Source organism: Tupaia chinensis, unplaced genomic scaffold (assembly GCF_000334495.1).
Source record: "Tupaia chinensis unplaced genomic scaffold, TupChi_1.0 Scaffold000048_1, whole genome shotgun sequence".
In the NCBI taxonomy this organism is placed as follows: domain Eukaryota; kingdom Metazoa; phylum Chordata; class Mammalia; order Scandentia; family Tupaiidae; genus Tupaia; species Tupaia belangeri.
The window spans coordinates 6420632-6437750 of record NW_006159506.1 but is presented as its reverse complement, the minus strand read 5'-3'; the positions used below and the strand labels follow the sequence as shown (position 1 = coordinate 6437750).

The following is a 17119-nucleotide window of genomic DNA, read 5'->3' as shown; positions in this document are numbered from 1 at the left end:
TCCGATCACATCTGTGATGGTTTTCTATAAATTCCAAGGGCAGGCCCTTAACGCAGGCTTCGCTATAACTTGCCCACCAGGTTAAGTTGGCCTAGCCCAAACCTCCTTCCCCTGCAGTGTGGGGGAGTCACCGTTCCTCCACTTCTTCCTCGAGGCCGAGTGTGGTGACGTTTGTCGGGCGGAGCATTGACACCTTATTCTCTGTTTTCTTTTTCCTTTCTCTCTGCTTGCCTCTCTCCCTTTGGGTTCCTGAGAAAACACTCAGCCCGCATGACTGTGGCCTGAGTCGAGAAGGAGCACTAGCTCTGGGAAGAAAAGGTTGACTTCCACTCTCACGTGACTGTCTGCCCATCCATCTATCCATCCGTCAGCCATTTGCCATTTCACGGTGTCTACCTCACCCTTACGTCCCGTCCATGGCTGTGCCAGGTGCCCGGCATTTGGGGATGGAGTAAATAGGCATGGTCATCGTCCCGCCCTGCCAGGCACACGGCTCCGGAGAAGCTTCTCCAGAGCGTGGCCCCACGACAGCACAGTTAGCACAGGTCCAGGCCCTGGGCCTTCCCCTACAGGGCAGAGACTCGAGCAAGGGCCTAGCAAGGGCCGTGGAGGACACGGACCACACCTGCCATCCCTGCAGGCTGAGTGAGGTCACGGCTCAGGTGGGAGGGAGCAGGCGTGCAGGTCTGACCGGCCCCTTCTCATCCAGCTCCCTTCTCTGGCAATCTGGCGCCCCGGCTTCATTTGTGAAAGGGAAGGTCTGGGCCAGCAGCAAGCCTGGTCAGTGCAGCGCTTTATTTTTAAAAACCAGACCACAATGGGGAGAGAGAGAGAGCAGAGGAGGAGGAAGCTTCGTCCTCACCTGTGAACTGGGCAGGGACAGCCAGAGGGAGCCGGGGCAAGTCCCATCGGAGCGAGCAGAGTTCCAGGACAGATTAGCCATGGCACATGCTGCCCAGGGTGCCAGATTGTTTCATTATGGAATGGTTAGTTATCACATTAGCTGCTAATTTTATCTTTCAGCTCAGGAAGTGTGCTCCTGCCACCAGCACAGCGCAGTAACTGGACCTCCAGAGGCCCCTCTCGGGCCTCTTCCCACACCACCAGGCTCTCCCGGTTTGGGCTGTTTTTGAAAAGTCAAACTTGTATCCGCAGACCCTCTCCCGGCCCACCTCGGACACCGTGGGCCTGCGCGGTGGGCTGCAGCCAGCCGCAGGGGGGCAGCCCTGGTTCCTGGTTAATGATCACCGTCAAAGTCAATCCCCGCCGGCCCCACGGCTGCTCGGCGTCTGGTGTGGGCTTCAAGGTGGCTATGAGATGTTCCTTTCTTTTTCTTTCATTGTGCTCTAGGGTGTGTGCACTTGCCAGAGAGACAGAAAGTGGGCACCCTTTCAAGGGGATGGCCACATCGCTTTCCTTTCTCCTCCATTCTCTCGGGATCCTGGGCATGCACACACGCACCCAGCTTGGTTTTCAAGCCAGTGGGTCTAGGGTGTGGGCTTCAAGGTGGCTATGAGATGTTCCTTTCTTTTTCTTTCATTGTGCTCTAGGGTGTGTGCACTTGCCAGAGAGACAGAAAGTGGGCACCCTTTCAAGGGGATGGCCACATCGCTTTCCTTTCTCCTCCATTCTCTCGGGATCCTGGGCATGCACACACGCACCCAGCTTGGTTTTCAAGCCAGTGGGTCTAGGATCCAGCCATCTTAACCACCTTGGCACTGGCGGGGTCCATTCTGCCTATTTCTATTTCTCTCATCTAAATACCTTCAAGAGGACTTGTCTCTGTTCTCTCTCTTGCCTTCTGTAATCTCTCCCCTAAAATAAATATAATGGTCTTTCAGAAATAAAAGTCAGATTGTAGCACCGACCTGCTGAAGATATGCTATTGTCTTATGTTTTAATTTAAAGTAAAATCTATACACTTTATCATGGTCTACTTGCCCTCTCGGCTGGTAGCTCCTGATTTTCTCCTCTTCATTCTCCTCCATCTCTCTCCTCCAGATATGCTGGGCTTCATTACATCTTCTAATGTGCCAAGCAGACTCTCTTCTAAGGAACTGTCCTTTTTCTCTTTTTAGTTTTGCTATTGAGCACATGCGCTCACCGGAGAGAGACAGAGGGGAAGTGATAAATCATCCCCCCGGGGGGAAGGACCATGCTATGGTCCCTTCTCCTCTATCCTTTGGAGTTTTGGCCACACATGCGCTTGTGCCTGGTGTGATTTTCAAACTGCTGGGTCCAGACCTTGAACTACATGGTCAGCCACGTGGGATCTAGCACCTTAATCTCCACACTACCTGCTGGCCCCTATATACACTCCTGGAAAGACCATGCTATGGTCCCTTCTCCTCTATCCTTTGGAGTTTTGGCCACACATGCGCTTGTGCCTGGTGTGATTTTCAAACTGCTGGGTCCAGACCTTGAACTACATGGTCAGCCACGTGGGATCTAGCACCTTAATCTCCACACTACCTGCTGGCCATGGTGAATCTTTTTTTAAAAAGTGTTTATATATATATATGTGTATATATGTGTGTGTGTGTGTGTATATATATATATAATCTAATAATTCAATAAAAATCCTCCAGAGATTGAACTAGATCCCAACTTTGGCCTCCACTGTGAAACAACCCTCATTGTCATAGCAAGTGCTCTTACTTTGTCGCAGTTGCTTTTTATTCCTGGTGGAGGGCCTTGGCTGGCTCCTTCTGTCTGCGGCTGGGGGACCGCAGCTGGAGCACTGAGCTGAGAAGGTGCAATCCCTTCTCTACCCCACACATACTGAGATGAGAGGGACTAGGGGACCTTTTATTTCTAGAGAGATTGTTGCTATAGGGAGCATGGAATTACCAGAGAGACAGAGACAGAAAATGAGAAAATCACCCCCCGGGGCGGGGGTGGCCACACTGCAATCCCTTTTTCTCCCTTCTCTTCTAGAGATTTTGGGCACACACGCCTGGTGTGAGTTTCAAGCCGCTGGGTCCAGGACTCGAACTATAGTCAGCTATGTGGGAGTCCAGCGATGTAACCATTATGCCATCTGCTGGTCCCAACAAGGAGTCTTTAAAGGTTCATGGGAAACATGTGTTATGAATAAAGCTATGCATAAGTTTCATCTTTATTTATTTATTTATTTTTTTGCACCGGAATAAACTTGTACTTATATTCCATTTTCCTTGAACTTTTTGAATTTTATTTATTTTATTTTTTGCACCGGAATAAAGTTGCACTTATATTCCATTTTCCTTGAACTTTTTGAAGTCCCTACATATATTGACAGTTTTTAAAACTGTCTCTGGGGTATTCAGCCTCTTAGAATTTTTATCTTTTTCTTTTTTCTTTTTTTTAGTGTGTTAGAGAAAGAGAAAGTGAGAAATCACCCCCCAGGGGAGATGACCATGCCTCAATCCCTTCTCCATTCCTGCAGGGTTCTGGGCATGCGCACACTCGTGCCCATGTGGTTTTCATGTGCCTTGTCTGAGACTGGAACTGTGCAGTCGGCCGTGTGGCATCCAGCTACCCTAACTGCCAAACCCCCTGCTGGCCCAGAATTTCTCTCTGTAATTCTGTTCAATTGGGCAGTGGGAAACTGCATGCCCAGCCCTTAGACTTCGATCCCGCAGACTAGAAAAGAGGTTTGTGTTGTAGGACGAACCTGAGTCTTTGAGCATGCGCAACGAAAAGGCAGCTACAGGGAGACACCAGCCCGCATCACCCCGCCCGTCTGGTTTATGGTGCCATTTGTTTTTACAGTCTTCAAAGTGACTTTTATTTTCATCATCTCTCATGAGCAGCCACAAGGGTGTTTCTTTTCTGTGCCTCGGGGTTCGTTTTTTTTTTTTTTTTGCTCAGACTTTATATAGCGTAGTGGTTTTGGGCATGGGCTGAAGAGCCGCTGGCCTGAGTTTTAATCCTGGGTCTACACCTTCATAGCACTGTGATTTGGAATGGAGTACTTCCCTCTCTGCACCCCAGTTTCCTCGACCAGAAAACAGGATCTAAAATAGTGACTGTGAAAAGAAAGCAAAAACAGATGTTTCTCTCTATTCAGAGACAGGGGTTTTTTTTTTCTGGCCTTGGGGTTTCTTTTTTTTTTTTTTTTGCTCAGACTTTATATAGCGTAGTGGTTTTGGGCATGGGCTGAAGAGCCGCTGGCCTGAGTTTTAATCCTGGGCCTACACCTTCATAGCACTGTGATTTGGAATGGAGTACTTCCCTCTCTGCACCCCAGTTTCCTCGACCAGAAAACAGGATCTAAAATAGTGACTGTGAAAAGAAAGCAAAAACAGATGTTTCTCTCTATTCAGAGTTTAGCGTGTATACGTGAAGGGTCTATCAAAAGACACCAAGGACAGGAGATGACGTAAAGCCTGGCCACCCCTAGGAAGAGCGCCCCCTACCGCTCACACAGCCTGGTCTTTAATTCACACTGACATCTTCCCGACCGCTTTGTCATGACTTGGGCTCACCGCCATGCTGGGTCGGGTCCCAGCTCTATGTGAATTTCGCACTGAAGGCACTTCCGATCAGCTAACTTAGTTACATAGGTGTCTGCACATGTGGGCATGTAGTCGCATCTTTTGGGGCGCTTGTAAGACAAACATTCCTGGGGTTCAGCTCCTCTACCCCCGCGGCGATTCTGATTCAGCATGTCAAGAATCAGCCTAGAAATGTGTGTTTCAAAAGGTTCCCCAATTCTGCTGATCTTTGGGAACCCACTGATTATAATTACTCTGAGCACCCCAGTGCCAGCGGGGGAGTTGTCCACGTCTTTTGTTTTCCTTTCTTCCATCTTGCCTTTTTTTCTTTTTCTTTTCTTTTTTTTAGGTTTTTGTTATAAGGTACATGCACTTTTCAGAGAAAGACAGAGAGGAAAAGTGAGAAATCACTCCCTTGGGAAGATGGCCACATCATAATCCCATGTCCTCCATTCTTCCCTCAGGATTTTGGGCACCCATGCACACACGACCAGTGTCATTTTCAGGCCGCCAGGTCTGGGACTCAAATATGTTAGTCACATGGGAATCTAGCACCTTAACCACTATGCCACCTGCAGGCCCCGAGAGTTGCTTTTTCTAATGGGAGCTCCCTTACATCTCAGGAGTGTCTGGGGACCTGCAGACCTCATAGAAAATAGTGCCCAGGTGTTAGGTCAGACGTGGGGAGAAGCAGTCCTTTTCTGGCTCTGCTGTGACTTCATTGTCCACTTTGTTGTCATCACTGATGGTTAATTAAATGGTGTCTATAATTAGAATGCTAATATTTTTTGAGCACCTACTGTACCAGACACATTTCTAGAGCCTTGTATTGCGTGACTTCATTTCAGCTGTATCCCAGTGCAGCGCGGCAGGTACTATTCCTTGCCCATTTTACAATCCAGGAAACTGAGGGCAGACAGGATGGTAAATTTGCCCAGGCTCCCGGCAGGCTCGGGAACCCATGCCCTCAGCTACTTAGACACGGGCTTATCACCCACATACGAGCCACTGGGTTACCGTGGTTTGACATCTATTCTCTCTCGTCAATTCTCTTGGCAGGAAACGAAAGAGGAGAAGTCTTCCTACAACTGCCCCCTGTGTGAGAAGGTTTGCACTACCCAGCACCAGCTGACCATGCACATCCGACAGGTGGGCTGCCCCTCGGGTTTTCACTCTTGTTTTAATTGATTCTGCATTAATAGAGGGTGGGGTGGTTTGATTTTGATGGGTTCGCTGTGGTGGTGCTTCATTTTGATTTTAATATTGACATCATTTTGGAGGGGATGGTTATGAAAGAACACATACATGTTCACGGGACTATAACCAAGTCTGAAGTCGACACAGAATTCAAGGGGGACTGCAAAAAGTTGGTTGAAAAAAATGCAAGTACAAGTTTATTGTGAAAAATGGTGACATCCACATAGAGGTTTTTTTTCTTTTTTTAAATATATATATATTTTTTTAGCTTTATTTATTTATTTTAATTTGACCAGGGAGAAAGAGGGAAAGTGAGAAACAAGCTGCCAGGTCCAGGATTCACACCGCGGTCAACCATGTGGGAGTCCAGCGCACTTAACCACCCTGCCACCTGCCGACTCCTGGATATAGGTTTTTCGTAATACACATCTATTCATAAACTTTTTGCAGATCCATTGTAGCTTTTCAGAATTTACCATACACCTGGCTAACCAACCACCTATATAATAGGCCATTGGGAAAAGCATAACATGTTCTTCTGTGCAAAAATGCGCCCTGACTTTCCTGACAGCTCATTGAAGACTCAGTAGAAGACATTTCCTTGTACGTGGCTGTCAAATGAGCCAAATCCCTTTATGGTATAATGACATTGTAGGTGTCCATATTTAGTCTTTATATTTGTTTCACATTTTTTTAAAGAGATTTTTGCTATAGGGTGTGTGTGTTTACCGGAGAGAGACAGAGAGACGGAAAGCAAGAAATCACCCCCAGGGGGATGGCCACGCCGCAATCCCTTCTCCTCCATTCTCCTCTCAGGATCTTGGGCACGCATGCACATGCACGCGGCATGAGTTTCAAGCCACTGGGTCGGGGACTCGAACTGCAGTTGACCACATGGGAGACCAGCAACATAGTGAGAAATCACTCCCTTGGGAAGATGGCCACATCATAATCCCATGTCCTCCATTCTTCCCTCAGGATTTTGGGCACCCATGCACACACGACCAGTGTCATTTTCAGGCCGCCAGGTCTGGGACTCAAATATGTTAGTCACATGGGAATCTAGCACCTTAACCACTATGCCACCTGCAGGCCCCGAGAGTTGCTTTTTCTAATGGGAGCTCCCTTACATCTCAGGAGTGTCTGGGGACCTGCAGACCTCATAGAAAATAGTGCCCAGGTGTTAGGTCAGACGTGGGGAGAAGCAGTCCTTTTCTGGCTCTGCTGTGACTTCGTTGTCCACTTTGTTGTCATCACTGATGGTTAATTAAATGGTGTCTATAATTAGAATGCTAATATTTTTTGAGCACCTACTGTACCAGACACATTTCTAGAGCCTTGTATTGCGTGACTTCATTTCAGCTGTATCCCAGTGCAGCGCGGCAGGTACTATTCCTTGCCCATTTTACAATCCAGGAAACTGAGGGCAGACAGGATGGTAAATTTGCCCAGGCTCCCGGCAGGCTCGGGAACCCATGCCCTCAGCTACTTAGACACGGGCTTATCACCCACATACGAGCCACTGGGTTACCGTGGTTTGACATCTATTCTCTCTCGTCAATTCTCTTGGCAGGAAACGAAAGAGGAGAAGTCTTCCTACAACTGCCCCCTGTGTGAGAAGGTTTGCACTACCCAGCACCAGCTGACCATGCACATCCGACAGGTGGGCTGCCCCTCGGGTTTTCACTCTTGTTTTAATTGATTCTGCATTAATAGAGGGTGGGGTGGTTTGATTTTGATGGGTTCGCTGTGGTGGTGCTTCATTTTGATTTTAATACTGACATCATTTTGGAGGGGATGGTTATGAAAGAACACATACATGTTCACGGGACTATAACCAAGTCTGAAGTCGACACAGAATTCAAGGGGGACTGCAAAAAGTTGGTTGAAAAAAATGCAAGTACAAGTTTATTGTGAAAAATGGTGACATCCACATAGAGGTTTTTTTTCTTTTTTTAAATATATATATATATTTTTAGCTTTATTTATTTATTTTAATTTGACCAGGGAGAAAGAGGGAAAGTGAGAAACAAGCTGCCAGGTCCAGGATTCACACCGCGGTCAACCATGTGGGAGTCCAGCGCACTTAACCACCCTGCCACCTGCCGACTCCTGGATATAGGTTTTTCGTAATACACATCTATTCATAAACTTTTTGCAGATCCATTGTAGCTTTTCAGAATTTACCATACACCTGGCTAACCAACCACCTATATAATAGGCCATTGGGAAAAGCATGACATGTTCTTCTGTGCAAAAATGCGCCCTGACTTTCCTGACAGCTCATAGAAGACTCAGTAGAAGACATTTCCTTGTACATGGCTGTCAAATGAGCCAAATCCCTTTATGGTATAATGACATTGTAGGTGTCCATATTTAGTCTTTATATTTGTTTCACATTTTTTTGAAGAGATTTTTGCTATAGGGTGTGTGTGTTTACCGGAGAGAGACAGAGAGACGGAAAGCAAGAAATCACCCCCAGGGGGATGGCCACGCCGCAATCCCTTCTCCTCCATTCTCCTCTCAGGATCTTGGGCACGCATGCACATGCACGCGGCATGAGTTTCAAGCCACTGGGTCGGGGACTCGAACTGCAGTTGACTACATGGGAGTCCAGCAACATAGCCATTACGCCAACTGCTGGTCCCGTCACTAGGTTTTAAGAAAGCTCTAGATCTGCATTTCCAGGGAGCCAAGAGCTAGGCCCTCTCCTGACGTGACCACTACAATGCTTGTTTCCTGCAGCACAACACGGACACTGGAGGGGCAGACCACGCGTGCAGCATCTGCGGGAAGTCCCTGAGCTCCGCCAGCTCTCTGGACCGCCACATGCTGGTGCACTCCGGCGAGAGGCCTTACAAATGTACTGTGTGTGGCCAGTCTTTCACCACCAATGGGAACATGCACAGGTAGGTGAGAGGGGCCAGGGCTGGGGTAGCTGGCTCGTACCCAGAGGTTGACAGACAGCGAGGGACCTCTGAGCCATCAGAGGACTTGCCTACAGGTGCAGAAAGATCTCGAGTTCGCTGGTGTGTTCATTGCCTATGTGTTCCTTCTCCGGCATCTTAGACGTGTCTGAACCTGGGAAGGAAGTACCTGAGAGAGGTCTGGGGTGGGTTCTTGGGGTGAAACACGTGGTCATTTGCCTCTGGTGATGGGCGTTCGTTTGGTTGGATGACAGGGGAGGCAGGCCCTTGGTAGAGGAGGCCTCAGCAGGTAGCATTTGTGAGACCCTGTCCTGTAAAAGCGTTCCATACGGTCGGCTCAGTGCCACAACCATAACACACTGCTGCAGTGATGCTGGGCCCAAACGGAAGATCACAGGTTCCATTCCCCACTCAGCACCCACGATCCTGATTGGCTGGGAAGGCCAGGAAGAGTGCAACTTAAGACCCTATTAGGGTGCTTGTCTTTTTTTTTTTTTCTGGAGAGGTTTTTGTTATAGGGCTCATGTGCTCGACAAAAAGAGCAAGAGAGAGACAGAGAGACAGACAGTGAGAAATCACCCTGGGATGGCCACACTGTAATCCCTTCTCCATTCTCCTCTCGGGATCTTGCGCACGCATGCACGCACATGCACCTGGCTTGAGTTTAAGCTACCGGGTCTGGGACTCGAACTACGGTCAGCTACATGGGAGTCCAGTGACATCACCATTACAACAACTGCAGGTCTCAAGGGAGTGCTTGTCTTTCTGTTTCTCACTCATGAAATAAATAAATTTCAAAATGGAGGAAGGAAGCTTTCATAAGATTTTTAAAATTTGTACATGCCTACCTTCCCTGCAGATTTTTCACTAGCTCCAACTTCTGGGACTTATTAATAAATAGTAAAGTAGCCCGGTCCTGGAGCTTCAGGATAAAACGAAGGGGGAAAAAATCTGATAAATGTCAGGAAATTACTTCCCAAAAGAGAGCGATGCTCACTCAGAGATTGGGGCCCATAGCGGTGAGCATATTAAAAGTTTGTGGGCTGAACCAATAGAAAGCCTATTTCATAGAGTGATTACATATGTTTTGGGGGATTAGAACAGGATTTTTATGCCTTTTTTTTTAACACAAACATATTAAGAATGTTGAAATGCTTGGAGAAGAGTTAGAAGAAGATTCTTTAGAATTTCATCTTCTCAGAAAGTCAAGCTGCAGGGCCAGCAGGTGGCATGTGGTTAGGGATGCTGGACTCCCACATAGCTGACTGCGATTCAAGTCCCGGACCTGGCAGCTTGCTTTCTCACGTTCCTCCTCTCTCTCTCTCTCATTCGCTCTGTACCTCTCTGGTCAAGTTAAAATAAAGAAATATAAATAATTATTTAAAAAAAGAAAGGGACCAGCTGTTAACGTAATGGCTATGTTGCTAGATTCCCATGTAGTCGACCATGATTTGAGTCCCAAACCCGGTGACTTAAACTCACGCTGGGCGCGTGTGCGTGCGTGCCCAAGATCCAGAGAGGAGAATGGAGGAGAAGGGATTGCGGCATGGCCGTCCCCCCTGAGGGGTGATTTCTCGCTTCATGTCTCCTGTCTCTCTGTCTTTCTGGCAAGCGCATTTGCCCTATAGGAAAAAAACCTCTATTTAAAAAAGAAAGAAAGAAAACCAGGCTGTTTTTATTTTTCCATATTTCCTTCCAGTCACTGTGCTGCTTTTAAAACCTAACATTTTTTTACATATTTATTTTAAAATAAGACTCCATATAATTGTTGTGAACTTGATATGCTAGTTATATTTGGCCATGTATAAATAGCAAAATGAGATGGTCTAAATCTTGCAGCTAAAATCATTTTATGAACCACAGTGTGTACTTGGGACACACACGTGTGGTGGGACGTTTCTCAGTTTGGAAGTACTGAGTTCAAGCCTCAACTGCCACTTTTCAATTTTCCGTCCTTGTATAAGGATAGAAAATTTGGACCTCCATTTTCTTATTTTTAAAATGAGGTGGGTTTGTTGGTTTGTTTGTTTTTTAAGTTTATTTAATATAAAGATAGACAGGGCCAGCAAGTGGCATGGTGGTTAAAGGCGTTGGACTCCCACATGACCGACCACGGTTCAAGTCTTGGACCTGGTGGCTTGCTTTCTCACTTCCCCTCTCTCTCTCTCTGTCTCTCTCTGATCACACTGGAAAATAATAATGATAATAATAATAAATAAAGTTAAATAAAATAATTCTTTAAAAAATATATAGAGATAGACGATAGAGTACCTTACCCTGCCAAGATCACAGATGCCCCTTGGGCGCTCTGTGTGTTCAGGTTGACCTGGGATCCGAACCCAGGGCCTCCCCATATGGCTCCAGCATGTGCAATCATGCTCTGCTGCCCTGTGCCCCCATGGCTGGGTCTACAATGAAATTGTTAATATTATGTCCTTCATCGGATTAGGATGAGGAGGATGAGCTTTGAATTTAGCGTGCAGTTCCTGGAACGTATAAACATTCTATAAAGGTTGTTGTTGTTATTTGCATTTCGGAGTAATGCTGCAGTGCTTTGAAGCCTGTGCATTTCCCTGTCTGAACTCGTAAAACTGAAATATTCTGTGACTTCATGAAAGGAATGAATCATTAAAAGAAGTTTTAGTCCGTGTTCTGTTTTAGCTCATCATTTTATTTCAGGGCGCGTTTGCTTACCAGATCGAGCTAGTGAGGGACAGTGAGAAATCACCCCTCAGAGGGCATGGCCACATCACAATCCCTTCTGCTCCATTCTCCTCTCAGAATTTTAGGCATGCACGTTGATAAGGACCCCCCTCGTGGCTGTTTTGGCCCTGACCACTGACTGCCTGTGATCCTTGTGAGACATCTATAGTCTTAAACCCAATCACTCCTGGTTCAGGAAATGTCCTGTTTTGGTTTTTTTTTTAGAGGCTTTTGCTATAGGGTGCGTGCACTCGCCAGAAGGACAGAGAAAGACACAGAAATAGTGAGAAATACCCCCCAAGGGGGATAGCCATGTCGCAATCCCTTCTTCTCTGTTCTCCTCTTGGGATCTTGGGCATGCATGCACACGTGCCCGGCATGAATTGAAGCCACCAGGTCCGGGACTCGAACCGCGATCAACTGCATGGGAGTTCAGCGACATAGCCATTACGCTAACTGCTGATCCCGGGAAATGTCCATTTTGAGGCCTATCTGTGAAAATAAATAACACGTTAACCACATTTAGGAAAGGCATGGTTACTGTCTCCTAGCGTGACATTTCTGGCAGTGCTGAAGCTATGATACCTAGGCTGTGTAGCTCTCAGACCATGGGCTAAACATCATGGCCACATCACAATCCCTTCTGCTCCATTCTCCTCTCAGAATTTTAGGCATGCACGTTGATAAGGACCCCCCTCGTGGCTGTTTTGGCCCTGACCACTGACTGCCTGTGATCCTTGTGAGACATCTATAGTCTTAAACCCAATCACTCCTGGTTCAGGAAATGTCCTGTTTTGGTTTTTTTTTTTAGAGGCTTTTGCTATAGGGTGCGTGCACTCGCCAGAAGGACAGAGAAAGACACAGAAATAGTGAGAAATACCCCCCAAGGGGGATAGCCATGTCGCAATCCCTTCTTCTCTGTTCTCCTCTTGGGATCTTGGGCATGCATGCACACGTGCCCGGCATGAATTGAAGCCACCAGGTCCGGGACTCGAACCGCGATCAACTGCATGGGAGTTCAGCGACATAGCCATTACGCTAACTGCTGATCCCGGGAAATGTCCATTTTGAGGCCTATCTGTGAAAATAAATAACACGTTAACCACATTTAGGAAAGGCATGGTTACTGTCTCCTAGCGTGACATTTCTGGCAGTGCTGAAGCTATGATACCTAGGCTGTGTAGCTCTCAGACCATGGGCTAAACATGACCTGCTTATTTTTTTTATCTTTTTGTTGAGATGTCATTCATATACCATGCATTTCACCCATTGAACATATATAAATCTATGGGGATTCATTTCTTTATCATCTAATCATAGTTCACTGTCAAGCTCACTTTTTTTTTTTTAAAAAAAGAATTACTTTATTATTTTAACTTTATGTCATTTATTTTAATTTGACCAGAGAGGGAAAGAGAGTCCAGTGCCTTAACCACCATGCCACCTGCCAGCTGCTATGTATCTTACTTTTTATTTGTCCCTTCATCAGTTGATGAACTTTGGGATTGTTTTTACTATTTGGCTATTACAAATAATGCTGTTGTGAAGATTCTTGTACAGCTTTTTGTCTGGCCACGTTTCATTTCTCTTTGTAAACACTTTGGAGTCGAATTGTTGGGTAATTCCATATTTAACATCTTGAGGAACTGCAAACTCTTTTCCTGAGTGACTGCACCATCTGACATTCCGACCAGCAGGGTGCGAGGGTTCCCACTTCTCTGTACCCTTCCCCACTGTTGTTACTTCTTTAGTCTTCATTTCAGTCACCCTAATAAGTGTGAAGTAGTATTTCCTGGAATTTCGCAGTTCTTACCTTTAAGTTTATGATCTGTTTTAAGTTAATCTTTGCATACATATCAGGAAGGGATCCAAGTCCCGGTTTTTCTAATTATTTGTTGAAAAGACTTTTCTTTGGGGGCCAGCCCATGGCATGGTTGTTAAGGCAACTGCACCCCATGTGAAAGACTGCAGGTTCAAGTCCTGGAACTGGCTTGAGAAATACTGTTGGGGTGTGTGTGCCTGCGTGCGTGCATGCCCCAAAATACCCAAATGAGGAAGAAATGGAGCAGAAAGGATTACGGCATGGCCATTTCCCATGGGGGGGGGATGGTGTTTTCTCACTTTCCTACTACCCATTCCCATGAGTGCACATGACCTCTGGCAAGGTAAAACAGGGCCAGCAGGGGGCGTGGTGGTTGAGGGTGCTAGAGTCCCACATGGCCAACTGTGGTTCGAGACCCAGACCTGGTGACTTGCTTTCTCACTTGCCCTCTCTGTTGCTCTCGCTCTGTCCGTCTCTGGTCAAATTTTAATTAATTAATTAATTAATTAATTAATTAAAACCAATTAATTAAATAAATAAATAAACCAAAAATAAGACTTTTCTTTCTCCACTTAATTGTCTCACCATCCTTGCCAAAATTCAGTTGGCCATAAATGTCAGCCTATCTGTCCTCTAGTTCTGTTCCATTGATTTGTAGTTGACCCGAGACCAGCACCACACCGAGTGACTTATTGTTGCTTTTTTGGTAAGTGTTCAAATAAGGAAGTGGGAGTCTTTCTGAAACTCGATGGTTTTCAAAATCGTCCTGGCCTTTCTAGAGTGCACGTATCTCTCTATGAATACACACTGTGTCGATATTGATCGTTTTCAGGGTGCTAGTTTTATGCATGTGTTGTTTAATTTATTTGTTAGGGTTTTTTTTCTTTTTAGTGGTATTGGAAGTAGAATTCTTTTCTAATTTCATTTCTTAGTTGTTTACTGCCAACACCTACAGTTCACATTTGTGTCTGAATCTCCTTTCCTGAAACCTTGCCGGCCTTGGTTATTCGCTAGTGATTCAGGGGGAAACACTAAGGTTTTCTGTGCAGAAGGTCATGATAGTTTCATCTTTTCCTTATTATCTGGGTGCCTTTATCCCTTTTCTTTCTTTCTCTCACTTGCCTGCCCTGCTGAGAACTCTAGTACCATGTTGAATCGAAGTGAAGAGACATCCTTGTCTTGTTTCTGAAACTAGGGAAAAAGCATCCAGTCCTCCCTCATTCAATATGACATTACGGGCCAACAGATGGCATGGTGGTGAAGGCGCTGGATTCCCACATGGCCAACCATGGTTCGAATCCTGGACCTGGCAGCGTGAAAATTACATTGGGTGCGTTGTGTCTGCATGCCCAAAATCCCAAGAAGAGAATGGAGAACGGATTGCAGGGTGGGCATCTCCCAGGGGGTGATTTCTCACTTTCCTTTTCTTTGTCTCTGTGGAGCGCATGCGTCCTATGGCAGAAACAAACAAACAATATATGTGTGTGTGTGTGTGTGTGTGTATACATACATAATATATAGCTTTAGATGTGGTTTTTCATAACTCTTTGTCAGTTTGTGGAAGTTCCACTCTCTGCCTAGTTTGTTGAGTGTTTTTATCATGAAAACGTTTTGGGTTTTGTCAAATGATTTCTTTTTTCCCCCATCTATTCTGTTCTCTTCTAGTTTGGAAGTTAAACTAACTTATTTCTAGGATAAACCCCACTAGGCCATGGTGTATAATGATTTTCATATGTTGATGGTTTCAGTTCACTAGTACTTTATGAAAGATGTTTGCATTGATACGGTATTTAGTTTTCTTATGATGTCTTGGATTTTGGCGTTAGGATCATCGTAGCTTTCATAGAAGGAACTGGGAAGCATTCCTTCCTGCATTTGGGGGAAAGTTTCTGAAGAGCTGACACTCCTTCTTCTTTGAATGTTTGGTAGAATTCAGCAGTGAAGCCACCTGTGCTTTTCCTTCTGGGTAGTTTTGTTTTATTTTGTTTTTAATTACTAGTTTAATTTCATGTCAGTTTTTTTTTCAGGTTTTCTATTCTTGAGTCACTTTCAAGAGTCTGTCTTGTGTCTTTCTAGGCATCCTGGCCATTTCACTTAAGTTCCATTAAGTTCATCAATGTTTGGCATAGAGTTCTTCATAGTTGCCCCTTATAATCCTTTTCATTCTGGGATTTTCTCTTTCAGTCTAAGTGCATCTAATTTAATCATCTTTTTTTTTTTTTTTTTGTCCCTTAGTCAAGCTCCCTAAATGTTTGTCAATTTTATCTTTTCAGAAAAGCAACTTTCAGTTTCGGTTGTCCTCTGATGTTTCTCTGTTCTCTATTTTATAAGTTTTCTATCCTCAACATTATTTCCCCACCTCTGCTTACCCTCTCCCAGTGCTGTGCAGTATACGATGAGGTCGTTGGCTTGCTGCTTTAGACATGTAGAGCTGTGTACTTCCCTTTAAGTGTTGTTTTAATTGCAGCCTATAAGGTTGTGTGTGTGTGTGTGTGTGTGTGTGTGTGTGTGTGTTTAAAGAATCACTTTATCTAACTTTTTATTTATTTATTTATTTATTTTGACACACGGAGAGACAGAGGGAGGGTGAGAAAGAAAGCCACCGGGTCCAGGACTTGAACTGCAGTCAGCCATGTGGGAGTTCAGTGCCCTTAACCACCATGCCACTGACTGGTCCCAAGGTAGATTGCATGAGACTTGTGTGTGTGTGTGCATGTGTTTTTATTTATTTTTTTTTTTGAGAGGTTTTTGCTATAGGGCGCGTGCGCTCGCCAGACAGACAGAGACAGAGAGACAGAAAGCGAGAAATCACCCCCCAGGGGGGATGGTCACGCCGCAATCCCTTCTCCTCCATTCTCCTCTCGGGATCTTGGGCATGCACGCACACGTGCCCGGCGTGAGTTCTAAGCCACCGGGTCCGAGATGCGAACCGCGGTCGACTACATGGGAGTCCAGCAACATAGCCATTACGCTAACTGCTGGTTCCCTGCATGTGTTTTTATTCATCTCAATGTATTTTGCCATTTCTTCTTGAATTCATTGGGCATTTACAAGGATGCGGTTTAATTTCCACCAATCTGTAACTCCCCCATTTTTTCCAGTTACTGATCTCTAATTCCATTCCACTGTAGTCGGAGAACACATTTTCGGTCCTTGTCAATTCATTGAGGTTTGTGTTAGCACCCCGCCGGTGGCCCATCCTGGGGAATGTCTCACGCCTGTTAGAGAAGATTGTGTATTCTGCTGGGTGGAGTGTCCTGTAGCTGTCCTGTTAGATCCAGCTGGTTTATGGCCTCGCTCAGGTCCTCCGCTTCCTTGTTCTCACCTGCATTTTTATGTGTTCCACCTTGTAAGGCTGGTATAATTATTCCCTTTGCAGATGAAAGGATTAGAGTAACAGTGCGGAGATTTGAACGAGGCTATCTGGCCTCAGAGGCCACACTTGTACTGTACTGTGGGAGAGGTCAGGGCTAGAACTTCCCTGAAACTTTACATATGAGAAAGTACTTTTTTTCCTCTCTCAAAACAATTATTTGCTGTCAAAGAGCATTATTTCCCATGTTAAGCTGTTGCCGTCATCCTAATAGGTGAGCATGGAGTTGTGGAGGAGGGGGCTGACAACAGTTTTAGCTGAATTTTATTTCATTACTGTGTTATTTGGTCTAGTAGACATAGACAGATTTGGAAATGATCTGGAACTTCGTTTTTGGTTTTAAGAATTATTTATTCCATTTAATTTATTATTTTTGTTTTTCAGTTTGCTATAGGGCACAGGCACTCTCAAGAGAAAGAGAGAGAGAAAGTGAGAAAGCAAGCCGCCAGGCCCGAGACTCGAACCACAGTCGGCCGTGTGGGAGTCCAGCACCTTAACCACCATGCCCTCCGCTGGTCCCTGGAACTTCTTAGATCTTAGTATCCTCCTAAGATAAACTTGTCATTCATGAACATGGTATACTGATCAATGTCTTCTAGAAGCAGGCTTTAGGGATGTT

General features: G+C 45.6%; 1 protein-coding gene across 1 annotated transcript in view; it reads left to right on the top strand.

Moving 5' to 3' along the window:
- Positions 1 to 17119, top strand: part of RREB1 (ras responsive element binding protein 1) — a 169695-nt gene that overhangs the window by 91087 nt on the left and 61489 nt on the right. Inside the window, 2 exon segments of the mRNA XM_006141235.3 lie at positions 5538 to 5627; positions 8421 to 8584. Of these exon segments, the coding sequence (XP_006141297.1) occupies positions 5538 to 5627; positions 8421 to 8584 (254 nt within the window).